Below are 19914 nucleotides of genomic sequence, written 5' to 3'. Positions count from 1 at the left end.
TTTTTTTTTTTTTTTTTTTTTTTTTTTTTTTTTTTTTTTTTTTTTTTTTTTGCGGTACTGCGACATTGCGGCGGACAGATCGGACCCTTGACTGACATTTTTGACACTTTTGGGGTTACCAGTGACATTTCTACAGTAATCAGTGCTATATATATGCACTGTTACTGTAAAAATACACTGGTAGTGAAGGGGTTAACTTTATTTGGGAGGGAGGGGCTGTGTGTGTCCCTAGGGGCGTGCTTTCTACTGTGATTGGCTGTGGCTTGAGCTGTAAGGACACTGATCAACGGATCTACATAGTAGATCCATGTGATCAGTGTCTTTACAGCGAGGAGAATAACAGGTGGCTTGTTTACACAAGCTGCCTGACATTCTCCCTCTCCCCCGCCGATCGCCGAGTGGCCGGCGGACAGCGGGTCCGCTGGTCACACGCGCGGGGGGGTCCGTGACCACGCGGGAGCGGGAGCGCGCCTCCGGCGGCGCGTGCTCGCTCCCTAGACCCTCACAAGCAAGCAACGTAGCCCTACGTTAGTTTGCCTGTGAGGGGCTGACCGCCGACGTAGATAGTCGTGCGGCGGTCGGCAAGTGGTTAAGTGCAGCCAAAATACAAAAAACACAAAAATCACCACAAGGGACATAAATTACAGTAAGATGTGTCCCTTGTGCTGATACCTCTTCTGTTGGGTGAAATCCTCCTCTGCCCATTTTATTTTGGTTGGACTTAGGCTTTAGAAAAAATTCCTGACAAAGTACACAGCTTCTGGTAGTGATGACCACTGACCCAAAGCTGCAGTCTGTGCCCACACCAACTGGTCGCTTCTCGAGGGCTTCATCAGTCCATTTCAATGTTCTGGATGCTGAGAGTTCCCCACCACCGAACAGCCAATAGGAAGCGATCACGTCAGCCAGGCTGTAACATGGACACCCGAGAAAGCACTCTACTCCTCTACAGGAAAGAGGATGAATTACTCTGGACCTGGCCTGTCAAATGACCAAGGAATTGGTTAAGTAAAAGGTTTTGGAGTTCAGCTTAAATAAACTATATGAGTACTGTATTAGAATAGATATTGAATCACAGCATACACTTTCATTTGGAAAGAACAGAATTGTAAAAGCAATACAATTTGCTTTTATGTTGTGAGTGCTGCCTGTTTGCTGGCCATCTCATTCAAAAACTTCCTGCATTCCCTTCATGCTTTTCAACTTCTCCCATTCTCATTACTTTGGTTTATGCTCCATTTCTACATAATCTGTGGTGCTTTGCTGCCTGCAAGCAGTGATTCCTGTACTGACTCCATCTCCTGAGACTCCTCTCTGCACCTTTGTAGATCAGAAGGCAGGCTCTGTGAAATGTGTGACACAGCCGTACCTACTCACAGGACATAGTGAATACGTGTCACAGAATTCAAGGTGATAAATGTGTGGGGTCTTCAGAAAGTAAACTTTTACACATCAATGTTATGATTATTGGGCATTTTCTAGACATGATTGAAATACAATGTGGAAATGAAATGTTGACCATGCTATAATATTCAAAGGAAGAGAAATGCAAGAATTGTTCATAGGTAATGGTCAAAGGAAGTCACTTGTTTTCCAGGTAAATTTTTGGCCTTTTTTGTTTTTTAGTCCTCTCAGACACCAGAAACCACTTCTGTTGCCACCTCCATCATGAAGCAAACAGTTCCGGAACAGACCCTCACACCACCTGGTAAGGTCATCACCTTGCTGTCCCGAAACCCGGACTGTTTGAGGACGCAACCTGCACAGATCCACACAACCTTCTCCCCGCCTTCCAATACCTCAGGTGAGCAGAGTGCCCAGTGACTAAACATGTTGCCTTAGAGAGGTTGCAGTAAACAGTAAATATGAATGCCCATGCATTTTATTGGACTTTGGAAATGAAAAAAAAAATAGGGATAAATAAATGAATTTGCACTGTATGTATGGTGGATTAGGAATAATCTAATGAAGAATATTTAAAATAATGATGATTTGCACATACTATTAATTAATAATGATTGTCACAACCCAGGCTGATTTGTGTAATGTTTCACACTTGGTCCTTTATAGCATGGATTGGGTCGGGTCATGCAACTCTGCATCGGTATATATAGTGTGAAAGGCTTAAATCAGTTTGCCTATGCAGTGTTAGGGTGGCCAAACGATGTTGGACCTGGGTTCTGATTTCATCCAAGGCCCCTTTCATACAGGCCACCCGCAGACCCGCCTGGTCAGCGGGGGATTTCTCCGCTGATCCCCACTAAGAGGATGGCAGGTTCGTATCCGCTCCGCTTATGTAGAGTGGACACAGCCCGCTGTCCTCTATGGGCTGTCTTATGAAAACGGACCACCTTTCTGTTTCCGTACGACTGTCATACAATCTAATCCACCAGATGGATGGGGAACAGATCCCCATCTGTCTTGTTTTTAGCGGACAGGATTGGATGTTGGCGATACTGTAGCTATCCACCACTCCATAAGGAGTTTTGGATGGTCTAATCAAGTCCACCTGAAAAACTAACAGGGGGACACGATCAGTCCATCCATGTGAAAGGTGCCTTACAGATCTGACAATCCAACAGGTGAGCACCTGCTGTACATTTGGATTTATATCCAGGCAGGTAGACTAAGACTCTCACACTGCACAGTTATGTTATGCCTCGTTTCCACTGAGCGGAACGGTTCGGTACAGTTTGGAAGGGTTAGAATGGTCTGGTCTATTCAGGTGAGCGTTTCCACTGCAAGTCGGGCCACCAGGGACCATGCGGGGTTTACACCAAATGAGGGGTTTGTTTTGCTCTTTCATTTGACGTGAGCATTGAAGTTTTCCTGTCTGCCAATCAGTGGAATCTATCGTGTGACGCCAGTAGCTCCGCCCTAACAGTACCGTACCATTTCCTATGGCCCTACATCTGAAGGAGGATCAGGAATGGTGCGGTTTGGTTCGTTTGTATGGGCCACTTTCATAATGGAAACACTCAAATTAGCGTACCATACCGACCCGAACCGATCCGCTCAGTGGAAGTGAGGCATTAGTCAACTGCATTAATTTGACAGGGCAGATATGAAACCATTTCTGACTATGTATGGCCAGCATGTCTGTTGCACAAAAGTCATATTTTATCTTTTAAATAAAAGCTTAGACTTTCTCAGCATTTTAGACCCGAAACGGTTTTAGGAAACGTTGCCTTCTGTTAAAGCCAATTCTATTTTGCGGCTCAAAGTGCCCCCTTTTATCCGTTCTTGGCAGATGTTGAAACATATACTGAAGTGATTAAAATGGCATGGTCCTCAGGTGTATTTCAGTAAAACGAAAAAAAAGGGACTCTGTCCAAACACTGTTTTTTGACAGCTTGTCATCACCTGTGTGGGCTCCAAGTTGATGCCCTTTGAGCCCCCAAAACACGCTGGATTTATTAAATGGATATGGCTTTTAATAAAACTAACTTCTAGATTTTACACCGTGTGTTTGGTGCTTTCCCCCTTGCACCACCGTCCTTTAGCAGTGACCTAGGTTAAATCATCACATCCTTAAGTGGTAATAAAGTGGTAATAACCAGTACAAAAAGGTGCGCTCAACAGCAAATATTTGAAATAAAAAAAACTGCTGCAATCAAAGACTCCTTGAATAGTAAAGAGAAACAAATGTTGTAAAGGAAATGAGATGCACTGTTTTTGACTGGGATATTATCCTAAAAGTGATTAGGTAACAGATGCAATAAACAATGTTCAATAGGCAAAATCAAACGATCGTGAATGTTCAAATGGAAACTTGTTGCCTAAAGCAGTGTAACAAGTGAATTACATAAAAAAATGATTTTTGTCAATAGGTAGCCACGATCTGTTCACAAAAAAAATAATAAATAATGGTGCAAAAAGTTCATAAATGTTCAGTGCTCCACAATTTAATGTGTTAAGTAAAAAGACGATGCCCCAACTTCCCCACATGCAAATATAACAAACTGTGGTGCAGCGGAAATAATCCACAATCGAAAGTGCGTCACCGCTGTGCTCTTTATGTGAAAATTGTCCGCTTACCAAATCAAATGATCCCACCAAGAGATCAAATGTAATGTGAGTGGAAACGCCTCGGAAGATAAGTGGTCAGTCAGCTCCAGGAAATGTATCCAGGCTTATGGTGCTCCTTAATCTCATTAATCACATCATGTGTTTATAAAAGATAATGGAAGATGCTCATAGTGCATTAGTACGTATGAAGCTAGTTTATATAAAAATTGCACTCACATCAAGGACAATAAATTTGAGCGATATGGGATAAAATCTTGCACAGCTACCTGCTGTGCGGTCCGCGCTAGTTTACGTCACTTTGCTAGCCTCAATCCAAAGCGTTTCCTCTTAGAAGGCATCGACTGGGATGAGTGTGCCCCCATATCAAGCTGTGTGCTATGGGGGCACACGTACGAGTGCACTCCTGAGCTGGCTGTGTCCATCCAAAGACACACGCAGCATGGCTCGGTCCTGCCCGCCTCTCTCCCCTCACTGGATTTGACTGACAGCAGCAGGAGCCAATGGCACCCACTGCCATCACAGCCTCCAGTGAATACTGGAAGAAGAGAGAAGAGCCACAGCAGACAGGCAGAGATCAAGAATGGACTGAACTGTAGAACCACTTTTACTGTGGTACAATCAAGTATGAATGTATCTACTAATACATGCCTCTTCCTGCAGGTTTCAGGAATTTATCTCGTCCCCTAGTCTTTGGTGGTCCCTTGGGTTCTGTGACAACCAGCTGCGATGGGGCGGTCTTTGCTGTTCCCACTATGCTGCCTCCTAACAGCCGGCACACTAAAATTTCCTCTCCAAGCAAAGAGACTGAGACGACAGGCCGACAGCAATTGGACACTATTAGCGTAAGTACCAAATAAATAGAAAGGAATCAACAGGGCTGGAATGTGTGGATTTTCAGTCTTATTTGTGGAGTGACCGTTTTTGGAGAAAAACCCATGCTATGAAGGGGATTTCACAAGCATGTTTCAAACACAACTAGCCTCCCATCTAGTATAGATCATTCTGCATCTTAATTGGCAAAGGATTTTATGTGCGTTGGCAGCCTGGGGGCCTTCAATCCTGGACATAATATAAATAACATATTGAGATTGATTCCCCCCCACCCCCACTGACACCCACTGATGTCTAATTGTGGATGATTCCAGTCTTTTGGAAACACTTCCAGATTCATCCAATTTTGAAAGAAAGTAAAATGTTCCACGTAAAATGTTTTCTAGCCCCACATTTTAAGGATTTTAACTATGTAACCAATGTAAAAGTTGGGGTGGCCTAAAATTGATGACAGTGGGGATGGATAAGAGGGGAGGTGGCTGTCACAAAAAAATATTTGATGCCCACATTTAGAGTATAAGTTCGCCTTTGTTAACCTGTTACAAGTTACACCCATATTTAAGGTGTAATATGTTACGAAAGAGTATCTGCCTGACCCCCTTCGATCCCCCGCTGTGACAGCGGATGGGGGATCTTCTCCCTGCAACTGCTGTCGTCCTTTAAAAAGGGTATTTTGTAATGAATGAACTACAAGTACTGTCTACCAGTGCGGCAGACAGCTTGTAGTTATCAATGAACTACAAGGGGACTGGTAGAGTGCTCTCCTAGTTGATCTTTCTGCTCTTCAGTAACTGTCTGCTCATATGGGAGGTGAGTCTGCAGGAGCCTGACTTTGCACCTGCAATCTGCTGATTGTAGATGCAATGCTCTGCAGACTGCAGAAAAAAATAAATAAATGCACATTTTTATACCTGCAAAAATATGTGCATTTATTTATTTATCTTTTTTAAGGTGAACGTCAAATTTAAAGTTGTTTTCTAAAGAGGATGTTTAATTCATGAAAGATCCACTTTTATTGTCCATAGGGCTCTATGAAGGGGAGTAGGCTATGCTTCATTACTAGCTCCTGTTTATTTCTTCATTTCTACACCAGTGAATAAGCCTTTCTAGGTGTGTCACATTATGATAAAGTATAGTCTGGGAATCCCATTCAACCTCTTTACTTAGGATATTTTTGCTGATTCCAGAAGGATCATTACTCCTAAAGAAATATTAATTGGAACCGTTTAGGAGGTAGGCAGGTTGCGACACTGGGTCATTGGGTAGGAGGTAAAGTACTGAGTTATGATGTTTATCAGTAAGATAATTTAATAGTTAACAGAACAAAATGTAATACCATTATGTATGTGTAAGGTCTGCTGGGATATGGGTTCCCAAGTAACTTATGGCTTTGTGATGCCATTTAAAATGGGAACCAGAGAAATTTAGAGCCTCCAATTTCCTTAGGTTTACTTTGCACTTTGACAGCCAGCAAAATGATTTCTTTGAAGAATTTTGGATGGGTAATTATTGGGTTGGTTTTGGAGACAAATGAGTCATCTATGCGTGTGATGACTTTGTCATTGGTGCTGCCAATCGCTGGGCCTTAGATATTTGGATGGGTACACTTTTTAGGAACATTATTATAGTGATAATGAGAAGGCAGGAAAAAAGGGATAGGAAGGGATTTGAGCACATAAACAGTAATTTTGAAGAGAATGTGGAACAAAAAGCAGATATGGTGGAAAAAAACAGTATGAGCCTTAGATATGGGCATTTGTTAAATGCCTGTAGGCCTATATTGTGCCTATAGTACAGTGTTGCCTGAAGCCTTTAGAACACTTTGTGAAATATATTTTTCTTTAAAAAAAAAAAAAAATCTTGTGGTCTAGCCAGAAAGGAGATGTTTGAGGGAATGACATTCAAGCATTTAGACTGTTTTTGCAGTGCTTTGCCATTGACTTGACTTGACTTTCCTTGCCTACCAAATGATGCAGGCAGATTAAATCAATGCAAATGTACTATTAATTTTATGTTTGTACCACATCATTTGTGTTTGTGTTCAAGAACAGGCATTGGCTTTGTAAAGCATTTGGAGAGCTTCGATAACCCAAAGACCATGCCTGTTCTTTATGCCCCGAACACACGTGCAGATTATCTGAAGACTTTTGTCTGCAGACTTACCAAAACCATATAATATGAGGTCAAACCTAAACTCTTTCAATTTGTATGCAATCCGGCTGGCCCTTGCACTACATAGAAAAGGTAAATCTGAAGACAAAAGTCTTCAGATAATCTGCACGTGTGTACGGGGCATAAGTGTCTTTCCTTGGTGCCCAACATTTTCTACCATAGCAGCTGCAAGTAATCGGGGAGGAGAACTTACAAGTGAAGCGGTATTAAGTGGGAAGGTAGACGATAACTATGAAAAAACACCCACTATGGAAGTGCAAAAAGGAAAATAAAAAACACCCACCAGTGTAACTGCTGATCACATAGTTTTCTTTATTTGCTCCAGCAAAGGCCACAATCCTGAAACCAAAGCGTAAGCCCACTAGTAATCCTATCACTAGCGAGAATTCACCATGAGCAGGTTGCTACAAAATACAGGAAAGACTCATATCTGTTTTGAAGCAAGGAATTGCTTCTTTGCTGCGAGTTGCAGCAAGAGGACCCCAACTCGCACATCCAGCTAGCATGTGATCCACATAAGCAGGTGAGTGTTTTTACCCCCTTTCTGTGTCCTCCAAAATGATCCCGCCTCTGACACGTCCTCACAGGCAACAGGATCATCAGTGCAACATGGCCCTTAGTGTCCATGGTAGAGGACATCTGGAGTAACAGCCTATATGTTGGACTGAAATTCCATAGTTATCTGTACCTTTTATTTGTCTGTCCACATATCACAGTGGTTGTGCTCTTCTTTCAGAGATCCTAAATCTAATCTTTTTGTCTTTTACCCCTTCAGCCTGATTTCTTCTTGCCGAAGGCCAAGAAGCAGAGGAGCAGACACCTTCGGAAACCCTTAGTTGTCCAGGTAAGATTCTCTAGTAGATCTTTACTTTGTTTCTCTTAGGCCTCATGCACACTGGGGGCTCTGCAGGAGAAAAGTAGCTTCAAAAATGCACCTAAGCCACATTTTTGCAAACACATTTTGGAGTGTCAAGTGCTTGGGCATTTATTTATATCATTGGCCAGAATATTAATTTATTCTGGCCATTGAAATGAAAAAAAAAACAAAAAACGCTTAGGCACTAAACGCTCATAATGCTTAGATGTGTTTAGCTGCTATTCTCTTGAATGCACAAGTGAGGTGGTTTTTTTTTTTTTTTTTTTTTTTTTTTTTTTTTCAGTCTTTAAACTCCTGTAAACTCCTACATGTTCATGGACAAATAGGCTAACATAGAAGGGTGTCTGGAGGCAGGGAAAAAACTTCATGTGCTTGTAAAACAGTTGTTTTTGAGCTCAAGTGTGCATGAAGCGTTAGATATACTAAACCTGAGGAAAGTTTATTCTTTTTGTTAATGACTAGAGAAAAGAAACAGAGTACCTCCATGTCCAGTTTTAAAAGGCTGTCCATCTCTAAGGCCTGTGTTGACTGTCTTTTTCATGGGCAAATGTAGCACGCTTTTGACATTGGCTCGAGACTTTTCTGAGAACATTCAAGATTCACTGTAGGTAGTACATTTGGCCTACATATGCATTCCTATAGACTTGCAAGGGAAGAAAAGAAGTTCTACTGACGCTGACCCTATAGCTGTTATAAAAAAAAAAATAGTGTAGTTGTGCATTTTTTTTTTTTTTTAATTTCGCTCTTTAGCAAAGCACATGGTACATTTAACAGAAAAGTAGGACTTGACAAAGCGCATGAACGCGAAACACATCATCACGGAAACGCTCCCTTCATGTGTTCCAGGCTGGTTCTAATGGCTTCCTGTTTCCGGGCACGACCCTTCCGCCTTGTGGTTTAGAATCGCGGTGATGTCACACGGAAGCGCACGGCGGGCCTGGCTCCAATTTGTCCACGGCTCTCCCAAGCAGCATTACATTCCATCAGTGGCCCTCCTTGTTCCATCTAGTGCAGTGGTTCTCAACTCCTGTCCTCAGGACCCACTAACAGGCCAGATTTTAAGTATTGCCTTGGGGAGATGCAGACTAGAATACTGCAATCACTGAGCAGCAAATGATATCACCTGTGATGTATTTAAATTATCTTGCAAACCTGGCCTGTTAGTGGGTCCTGAGAACGACTGATCTAGTGGATCCAGCAGCCATTCACAGATCTCCTTCAGGTTAGGCAAGCCTGGTATTGTATCAGCATTTTAGTCTTTTACCCAATTCTTCACTGACTGGTTGTCACAATAAACTTTTTACCATCTCCACTGGCCTTTCCATCATCAGGTTACTGTCGGGATAGCACCCATATCCGAATAGTGCTGTCTCTCCTGGTTGCTTGTTTAACAGAAAAGTAGCCTACATGACAGGCGGATCAAAAACATTCACATATTACCAACAATAAGAACTTAGGGAAATTTAAGAACAGAGTAATTGTATCTGTCTCTTAGGATACTAAAAAAAAAAATCTGACCGCATGAAATCAGTAGTGCAGACAAAACCCCTGCAAAGCAATATTCCTGCAGTAGCGCATTTATTAAAATTAAAACCTTTTAGACCCATTCACGCCTATACAATGCATGTATACTGGTTTTCATTGTTTTAAAATAGAAGTCATTCACATTTGCATGATGTATACTCTGCATGTTGATGCATCAAAAAAATAATCTTGGGACTATTGATGACAATGACAGCCCATTACGATTTGTTTTTTTAATATATAAACAGCGTTTCTACATTTGACCTGATATCTGCCACTTGTAATCTCCTGAACTGTGAAATTTAGACTGGGAGAGGGAAGGTCAGTACTCTGAGCCAGTCAGGCTCTACTGTACTGCACATGTACGATAAGGAACACCTGTTGACTGGATGAGACAGCAGAGTAGGCAAAGAATTGAACCAATCAGTGTATGGCTTTACTATCCAGTTGCAGACTGAGGATAGTGCGGTGATTGAGCTGTACTCCCTAAAGCTGCCCATACATTAGCAAGCGGGTTGAATAAAAAAAAAAAAATAATACGGTAATTACCTGATTTCCCCTATCGCCACACTCAAGGTGGATGGGGGAATCCTCCTCCTCGCTGTGTCTTTGTATCTTTGGAACTTTAACCACAAGCTCCAGCCAGTTCAGCCACACCACAGTGCCCACCAAACATGGATCAAAATTTGCCCGGTCCTTGCTGAGCCAGCCAAATTTCGATAAATGTATGGACAGCTTAACCTTCGCAGAAACAGTGAAATCACAAATTTGCCTGGGGTGTGCAAATGTAGTAGTTCGGTAATAACCGTGCTCACACAGCTTCCAATGTGTCCTTCTGGGCTGGCAGTTGTTGTACCCAATCTGGCAGAAGTAATTTTTTTTTTTCAGATAATTACAGCAGCGTTCTTCCACCTCTTGTACATGCCAATAGGCAAACCTGCTTGCAGGATGGTGTTAGCCTCCCAAGTACAGATAAAAATGGGATGTAGGACAGTCTGCCATAATAAAGTTTACAGTTGGTACCAGGGGCGGATCCAGAGTCTAGTCTCGGGAGGGGCAATGCCTGAAAATAAGTTGTTGCTTACAGAACTGTATTGCAAAACGAACTTTCCCCATACTTCTCTTTTAAGTGTGTACCCAGCTAAAAGTGGAAAGGGCTTAAAGGGGGGCGATAAAACAGAATCTGTGCCTTCTCTCTGAATACACATACCACAATCCTTCTACCACAAAATACTCCTAATCACCGTGCCACAGGTAACCGTTTTATAGATACATATAAACCTCAGAATGAACGATCATTTTTAAAAATTAAATGTTTCCATCACATATGCTTTACTTCACAGAAACTGATCACTGAGCCTACCTTAAAGAAGATCTTCATTAAAACCTGCAATTGTTGGGATAATAAACACTTTGGTCAGGGCTATGTAATGTACAACATACTGAGTAGAGTTTAGTGGTCAGGAGGTAACCTACAAAACATCATAATGTATAGAGTACAGGGGCCATGAGTAAAGCTCGCCATACATGGTTCAGGATTTTTCATTCAGCTAGCTGAACAAAATAAACTGAATATATTTCCCCATCCACACATTCAAGGTGAATGGGGAAATCCTCCCTGTTGTGTCTGTATATTCTGATAGCAGGATTCCCCCACTGTCAGAATATACTGATCAGCATTGCAGTCACTGGCTGCATGTGCTGATCTAATACTGCAGGACTGTCTATCAGACAAAACAATAGATAGAGTGCTGCAGTCAGGACAAGCCCCCTTGTTTACATGAATGTCCCCCCTTTACATCATAAATCCCCATCTCCCCTCTTTATCAGAGTCTTACCCCTTATGTCCCCAGAGTCACCCCCCTTACATCTGGGTCCCCAGAGTCACCATCCCCCTTACTCCAGGGTCTCCAGAGCCACCCCCTTCACATTAAAGGTGCCCTGAGCCACTCGCCCCTTACATTAGGGTCCCCTAAGCCACCCTCCCATGCATCAGGGTCCCCAGAGCCCTTCTCCTTACATCATGGTCCCCAGAGTTGCTCCTTGTTACATAATGGTCCTTAGTGAGCCCCCCTCCTTACATCAGGGACCCCAGAGCCCCCCACCATACATCAGGGACCCAAGAGCCCTCCTTGTTACATCAGGGTCTCCAGAGAGCCCCCATCCTTACATCAGGGACTACAGAGCCCCCCACCTTACATCAGGGTCCCAAGAGCCCTCCTTGTTACATCAGGGTCCCCAGAGAGCCCCCTCCTTAAATCAGGGATCAGGGACTCCAGAGCCCCCACCTTACATCAGGGACCCAAGAGCCCTCCTTGTTACATCAGGGTCCCCAGAGAGCCCCCCTCCTTACATCAGGCTCCCAAGAACCCTCCTTGTTACATCAGAGTCCCCAGAGAGCCCCCTCTCCTTACATCCTTGTCCCAAGAGAGCCCCCCCACTTATATATGAGTCCCTAGAGCCCCCCTCATTACATCAGAGTCCCCAGAGAGCCCCTCCTTACATCAGGGTCCCCAGAGAGCCCCCTCCTTACATCAGGGTCCCCAGAGAGCCTCCTCCTTACACCAGAGTCCCCAGAGAGCCCCTCCTTACATCAGGGTCCCCAGAGAGCCCCTCCTTACATCAGGGTCCCCAGAGAGCCCCTCCTTACATCAGGGTCCCCAGAGAGCCCTCTCCTTACACCAGGGTCCCCAAAGAGCCCCCTCCTTACATCAGGGTCCCCAGAGAGCCCCCTCCTTACATCAGGGTCCCCAGAGAGCCCCCTCCTTACACCAGGGTCCCCAGAGAGCCCCTCCTTACATCAGAGTCCCCAGAGAGCCCCTCCTTACATCAGGGTCCCCAGAGAGCCCCCTCCTTACACCAGGGTCCCCAGGGAGCCCCTCCTTACACCAGGGTCCCCAGGGAGCCCCTCCTTACATCAGGGTCCCCAGAGAGCCCCCTCCTTACATCAGGGTCCCCAGAGAGCCCCCTCCTTACATCAGGGTCCCCAGAGAGCCCCCTCCTTACATCAGGGTCCCCAGAGAGCCCCCTCCTTACATCAGGGTCCCAAGAGCCCTCCTTTTTACATCAGGGTCCCCAGAGAGCCCCCCCTCACATTAGGGTCCCCAGAGAACCCCCTTTCCTTACATCAGGGTCCCCAGAGAGCCCCCCCACTTACATATGAGTCCCTAAAGCCCCCTCATTACATCAGGGTCCCCAGAGAGCCTCTCCTTACATCAGGGTCCCCAGAGAGCCCCCTCCTTACATCAGGGTCCCCAGAGAGCCCCCTCCTTACATCAGGGTCCCCAGAGCCCCCCACCTTACACCAGGGTCCCAAGAGCCCTCCTTGTTACATCAGGGACCCCAGAGAGCCCCTCCTCACAGGGTCCCTACGGAGCCCCCCCCTCATAGGGTCCCCACAGATCCCCCCTCACAGGGTCCCCAAAGATCCCCCCTCACATCAGGGTCCCCACAGATCCCCCTCACATCAGGGTCTGCACAGATCCCCCCTTTACATCAGGGTCCCCACAGATCCCCCTCACATCAGGGTCTGCACAGATCCCCCATCACATCAGGGTCCCCACAGATCCCCGTCCCCACAGAGCCCCCCCACAGGGTCCTTACAGAGCCCCCCCCTCACAGGGTCCCCACATAGCCCCCCCTCACAGGGTCCCCACAGATCCCCTCCCCTCACAGGGTCCTCACAGTGCCCCCCCTCACAGGGTCCTCACAGTGCCCCCCCCTCTAACATTAAAAAAGAGCCTCTTGTACTCACGGTTTCATGCTGACACTGCTGGCCTGGAGTAGCTGGAGGGAGGAGGTGGGTGGAGCCAGCACTCCACTCGGCGCGCAGCAGAGGAGGAAGGAGGCTCCGCAGTGAATGCTGGGGCGCTCTCCTCCTCCTCAGATAAAATCACTGGTTGCGGCGATAGCAACCAGTGAGTGCACCACAGTACAGGCCAGCGGCGCGGCTCTCGGCTCCCGGCTCCGCCGCCGCTGCTGGCATGGAACTGAGAGTCTCGGACGGACTGGACACCCACTGAATCACTGTCTGGTCCGTCCAGAGTGGGTAAAATTTCTCGGGGGGGGGGGGGGGGGCAATTGACCCGTTGCCCCCCCCCCCCCCTGGATCCGCCACTGGTTGGTACTTGATCCCCTTCCAGCAGGCGCTTTATGTTCAAGGATCTTTTGTCCTCCAGGATCAAGTTTAATAAAATGTATAAATATGAACAAACCTATTTGAGCAATAAAAAAAAAAAGAGCTACTTTTAATGAGGAGCAACTCAAGATGTTCTGTATAAAAACGTCCTGAGGAATTTTTTGTATTTTTTTATTTTTTTTTTCCTTTTTCGGATGGGTTCTGGCTGATCCCATGATACGCTGATGAGTCCTTTTTCCTCTTTGGTCCTCTCCTGATGGTGAAAGATACTGGATGATGCATAGAGTGGTGCAGATATGTTTGTCATTTCATCTCTCTGCATCGATGCACTTTTTGAGTACAGGGTGCTGTTCTCAGGAGAAAAAAAAAGAGAGCGAAAAAAGGTGCCTCTGAGTGTAGACTGTTACATAATTTATTGAGAGTAAAATAATCAAACTCGCATAAGAGAGTCTAAAGCCATCTTATAGGGTGAGGAGGGTATCCCTCAAGACGTTTACGAGGTGTAGATGGCTGGAACGCCCACGCATCAGTCTTTTCCACTGATTGCCACTCTGTATCCGGCCAGCGATGTTGTAATGGAAGCCAGAACCTGGACCGAGGCGTGGAACGCACATTGAGACGCAGTGTGTACCTCTGACGTCACTAGTCCACGACGCGTTTCGGCTCATGCACAATAGATAGCATAACACAGTGCACGCTCTTTTTCAAGCTACTCCTGGACTAGCTCATCGGTTTGTTTTTTCCTTCTTGGGAACCAAGCCATAGGAAACTCTAATTTTACACAATCTATTTGAGTATTTATTTTTGGTTACACCATGGACTCCTATGCTCTAGTGCCAAACCACCCATGTTTTTAATGCTGTTCTCAGGTGGCTGACCCATGACACTAAACTACAGTCTTTTCTTTGTCGTCTTTGATAAGTGATGCTGGGTGTCGTTCAATCCAGAAAAATGAGGACATCCTTTAAAGCTTTTTAAATAATGTAAGGTATTTGAGCAGCACAATTAAACTATTAACGAAATATGCATTATTTTGTTTTCATTAAAAAAATACTTTTATATTCTGCAGTCACAAGTGCTAGGGCACTGCATCCACACTCTCAGGGCTGGGGCTGTGGTCAGGTGATAAGGGTCAGTGCACCATGAGGCAGCACACTGAGGCAGTTAAGTCCCATGCTGCTTTCTGGTATCATGCCTGCAGGAAGCATTCACATACCTCATGGGTAGCCTAACGCCCAACTGAAGGGGCGCACTTTGCAAGTTAACAACTCCACTCCTGGTAGTGAGGCAGCACCTTAGTGTTGAAAGCTTGCAACAAAAAAATCAAAAAATGCTGTCCCTTGCAGGGTCCCCAGGTAAAATACTTGGCAAGAGACTGCAAAAGTGATTTGTTTTTATGTTTACTGTATACAGTGAGGCATGATGCTAAACATATGGAAAATAGATTTATGGGATTTATACACTTTAAACAAATTCTCATCTCAAGGAAATAAAGAAACTGCCACCTAGTTAAAAGCTTTGCTGATAGAATGAGGCTGCCATTGCTGTTCTGCCTCTGCCTGTCTAGTTTCCTGGCTGTCATGTTGATCCAGTGACTTCAATACTTTCTGAGTCTGAACTTCTAATTTAAATGAATACAGAGAATCAAAAGGTATGAAGCAAGAGACAGTCAGGCAGCTAATATTGGGAGACCAGCAATGGAAGCCCCTGTCTCTTAGTACAGACTTCCTTTAACAAAGTCTGTTTTCGAAGTGGGGTCATCTCAGGATATGTCGTTTGCCATCACACCAACCTCCAGACAAGAACTTAGCTGTTCTGATTTTAACTGACGAACACCTAATCTCAGTATGTTGTCATGGTAACTGCTATATTCTGGTCAAGCCACTAAATTATCCCATGAGTTCTTAAGGTGTCACATTGAAAGATCAGTCTTTCTGAAGCTCTCTGCAGACTAACCACTGGACATTAATTCTGACCTTTTCTTCTACAGAGGACTCTTCTCCCACGGCCGTCTGGCAGCTCCTTGCCTCATGTCTGCTCCTTTTCCATTCTCTCAAACTCCACAGTAGCAGGTACGGTAATTTAAAATAGTGACTGTAATACTTATCCTGGCAGCAAAATATAATTCTTTCCAGTTACTAAAATGTTATATAAAAACCTGAGGCTAAACTACGACCTCCATAACACTCAATGAATGCAAGTTGGAGGAGCTAGCTCAAAAATGGGGTTAACCCGTTACCTAAAAGGGGCAAAAATAGTGTAGTGGTTGATCTTACCACCCCACCAAGAGCATTTAGTAATAAATGCACAAAGAAGAAAATGTAGGTTACAGCAATTTCGGGCTTGTTTACACCAGATTACACGGATGCTGATATGTACTGGCAGAAACATGGCCACCCCACTGTTTTTATCTTTGTTTTTTCCACCCCAAACTTTATAACCATAATAATAAGGTGTCATTTCATAAAGTTATATTCACACAGCAGTGTTGCAATGCGGTAGTTTGTGTTCTGTGAACTGACTGTGAAAACACTGGGACCGTGCTGGGAAAGGCTGAGTAGCATAGTCACAGCACCCCTGGTGTGAACAAGCCTTTAAAGTGTAGATATAGTTGCAAACTACCCAGCCTTTTCCCACTTCTAGTTTCCTGGCTTTCCTAAAAACCGCAAGCAGTTTAAAGGTATACCTTTGATGCAGGCACACTGCTTTGTCTGCCGGGGCCTATGCCAGTATTTAAAGGCCTCAACATTGACATACTACATTGTGTATAGCCTGCGGTCTGTACAGCTGAGCTTGCGCATGCACAAAGCAGTGGTAATGACAGCAGTTCTTGGCGCACGCACCGATCAGTGCCACTTTGCCCAGGACATGCTCAGGGTTAGTTGCGTGTCTGCAGACTATACACACTGAAGTAAATTAGAGTAGAGAACTGTAAACACCGTAGCAGTCTGAGGCATACCAAGCACTGTCTTTACATCAGATGTATAAATGCAGTGTGTGTGTGCGCGCGTGTGCGTATGCGTGTGCTCTCTGCCATTATGAAGAATAAAGAATATTTACTAGCTATATTTTTGTTCACATCCCTTCCTTCTGGTTTGGTCCAGGAAAGTAATAAATAATTTCTCCCCACAGGAAGAGGCTCCTTCCGGCCAATCCATTCCACCCTTGGTAAAGCTGTCTCCCAGCCAATTGTGCCCAAAGGGTTGACTTCCTCAACTAGCAACACAAATTCTCTAGCTAGTAAGTATTTTGGATGATGGGAAGTCTCAAGAAGTCTGCATACAGATGTAGCCAAGATACAGTATTCACCGCTCAATTGTTGTTTCCCAAATTGTGGATGGCGACATGCCCATAACGGTAATGTTATAGTACTGCCTGAGATCCAAATCTTCACAGTTTGGAGTGGGGTTTTTCAGGACACAGGAGCCATCTTCTTGAACTTTGGAAGCTTTTTTAATTTTCTTTTAATAATAACATATTGCATATTTTGAGCTCTACATGCAATAAATGCTAGAATAATCTTTACATATTCACACCTTTCTGTTCCCTGTAGTGTCTAGTGCTGATCCTTTTTATTTTCCATGAATACTTGGCCACTCCAAAATGTTCCATAGAGCTCATAGATGCTGGCACTCTTAGGTTGTATTTCGGTTCCCCTTGCTGTCACGGCTGACTTGCAGCTGTGATTTATGGGGAGTGACAGTTACTTGGAATTGAACATATGGACCATGGATCAAAAGTGTTCTCTTATTTGTTTGATCCTTATACATCCCAAGTCTTCCCATGTACCCCTGGTAGTATGCAGGCCACATTTTGGTAAATGGTACTGTAGCTCCTAGTGGGATGGTACAGGATTAATTATGTTTCAGATTGTTCAGCCCTGTATTAAACGCAATGTCCTTTCCTCTTCTTAGGTGCTATTGACTTGGCTGCTAAAAGTGCTGGTATTATCCCAGGCCCTTCGTTACCAGTTCTCGAAACTGATGGCATAGTGGGAATCGGCCCCCTGCCCTCAGACGCTTTGACTGGCACAGAGCCCAATGTAGAGGGTACAAGCAATGACCCTGTATCGGCAGTGACTGTGTGTCCTGAGGTGAGCATAACCCTTTTTTTAACGTCTTTACTGTTAAAAAAAAAAAAAAAAAACTTCCCAGTTGTAATGATGCCAAACTTTTTTCTGCACTTTGCTTTTATGTGACTTAGTTAGCATCTTGCATTTTATTTTATTTTTTCTTAGGTTCCTTTCATTGCTCTTACTACACACCCAGTGCAAGAGTCATCCCAGCAATTTCAGGTATTCTTTCCCAATGGTTTTGTACTGCAGAAATGTTATAGAAAGTTACTCTTGCTATTTCTTTCATATCCAGTCCAACAGTATCTGTGCATTTGAGGTGGTTGAAAGCTCTTAAATACATCTTCTCTCATATTATAACTGTCTCTAGTGCTCTCTCTATGGCAAATGTACAAATATATACTTTATTTTCTCAGATTAATGCACATTAGTTTTCATAAAATAAATACAAGTACCTGAGACTGGTTTGAAATTGGCCACCTGTAATCCCCTGCTCAACAACAGACTGGGAAAGTGAAGGGCAGGGCTAAAAACCAGTAAATGCACATATCCTGACCTGAAACATTTTGATAGGGGGATTGAGACGTGAGCTTAACATTGTGCTTCTAATTTGTCATTATAAAAGGATGGGGAGGTGACCATCTATATTGCTCATCTGCAATAGAGAAAAGTAAGGGCCCTTTGGGCGTTCCGTATGTCCGTATATCATCCTATTTTTTTGCAGATGATATACGGACAATAATGTATGTCAATGGCATTGCGGATGACCATCCGCTGACATTCGATTTTCGTCCTTTCAGTTCTGTTCCGTTTTTTGGAACGGAACAGAACCCTATTTTTGTTCCGTTTAAAAAAACGGAACGGATGCAAAATCGGATGTCAGCGTTGTCATCCGCTGAAATCCGCAATGCCCATAGACATACATTATATCTGTATATCATCCGCAAACGGATGGGATGATATGCGGACATACGGAGCGGATGACACTTAGCGGATGACACAAGTGTCATCCGCTCCGTGAAAAAAAAAAAAAAAGTGCCGGAGCGGATCGCAATGCGGTCCGCTCCGTGTGAAAGAGCCCTAAGCTGGCTGTGCTGTCTGGGAGAACTGGCTAAGGACTAGATGGGCAGATACAGAAATCCTTTATTAATTAAGACCGTTAAATTTATTTCAGCTGTGTATTTATCGGTTTGCCAGGGATTCAGCTCTACTTACAATACAATACAGAAAAAAAACATTTTAAAGAGTATGTTCGCCCAAAACTGATTTTGGGCTATAGCAAGTAAATTTTTTCATCTTGCAAACAGCCCCTTAGATCTAAAATACTGCTCTTTGATGGCTTTAACCTTTTAAAGTTAATCTGTCTTGAGTTTTTAAATAAATGTAAAGTGAGAGCACTGTAAAATGCAAGCCTAGCATAGAGGGATGGCAGAATAGTTTTGCCAATGCTTCCAAAAGTGAGGGCTTAGGAGATCCACGATCACAGCGTGAATGATTTAGACAAAACTAAAAGGTACATGAAGGCAACTTACAGTGCAGTGCTTCATTTTGACTGTTGATGTCGCTTTGCACTTCTCAAAATTCCTGTCAGGTTTACAATAAAGGATAAGTTCACCTTTTGGTTTTTTTTTTTTTTTACTAGGAGCCTGCAAAGCATTGCACCCATGATCAGCAGATCACAATGCAGGACTCCTGTGTAAGCTGTCTACTTGTACAGGCAGGCAGTTACACACTGACAGGAAGAAACAATGAATTACCTAGAACGCTCAACAGGGCCCGGTAGTTCATTAAGAACTACAAGTCACCATCTGCGATGGGTGTCCGTACTTGTAGTTCTCCCATTCACAGAACTCTGTGAATGAATGATGTGGGCGGAGTCCTGCACAGCTGTGTTTTAAATAAAATTGTGACAGCGAGTTTGGGGAGAAGATCCCTGCCTCACTGTCACTAGAGGCTGTGGGTCAGGTGGAGGCTGCAGCAGTGGGAGCATGTAACATGTTTCACCCTAAAAACATGTTCCCAAAGGTGAACTTGTCCTTTTTAAGTCCCCTTTCACATGGGCGCACCGCCCGACGGAGTCCATTCTGTTCAGCGGGGGATCGATCTGCCGATCCCAGCTGAGCAGGCGGATCACCGCTCCGTCTCCGCTCTGTGTGCGGAAACAGAGCTGTCAGATCCCGCTGTCCTCTATGGGGAGATCAGATGAGAACGGACTGCCTGTCCGTTCTCATCCAATCCTTCAGACGGATGGAAAAACAGGGTTTCGATCCG

At 44.4% G+C, this 19914-nt stretch overlaps 1 protein-coding gene across 1 annotated transcript in view; it reads left to right on the top strand.

The window, feature by feature from the left end:
* Positions 1-19914, top strand: part of CRAMP1 (cramped chromatin regulator homolog 1) — a 79499-nt gene that overhangs the window by 48876 nt on the left and 10709 nt on the right. The window contains exons 11-17 of the mRNA XM_082260366.1: positions 1627-1804; positions 4690-4871; positions 7808-7876; positions 15562-15643; positions 16704-16811; positions 17486-17664; positions 17809-17865. Coding sequence (XP_082116492.1) covers positions 1627-1804; positions 4690-4871; positions 7808-7876; positions 15562-15643; positions 16704-16811; positions 17486-17664; positions 17809-17865 — 855 coding nt within the window. The remainder of the gene's footprint in view (positions 1-1626; positions 1805-4689; positions 4872-7807; positions 7877-15561; positions 15644-16703; positions 16812-17485; positions 17665-17808; positions 17866-19914) is intronic.

The sequence above is a fragment of the Pelophylax lessonae genome (genome assembly GCF_965119305.1).
Source record: "Pelophylax lessonae genome assembly, chromosome: 6".
In the NCBI taxonomy this organism is placed as follows: Eukaryota; Metazoa; Chordata; class Amphibia; order Anura; family Ranidae; genus Pelophylax; species Pelophylax lessonae.
Note: the sequence above shows the minus strand (reverse complement) of the source record. Positions and strands in the feature narration are given on the sequence as shown.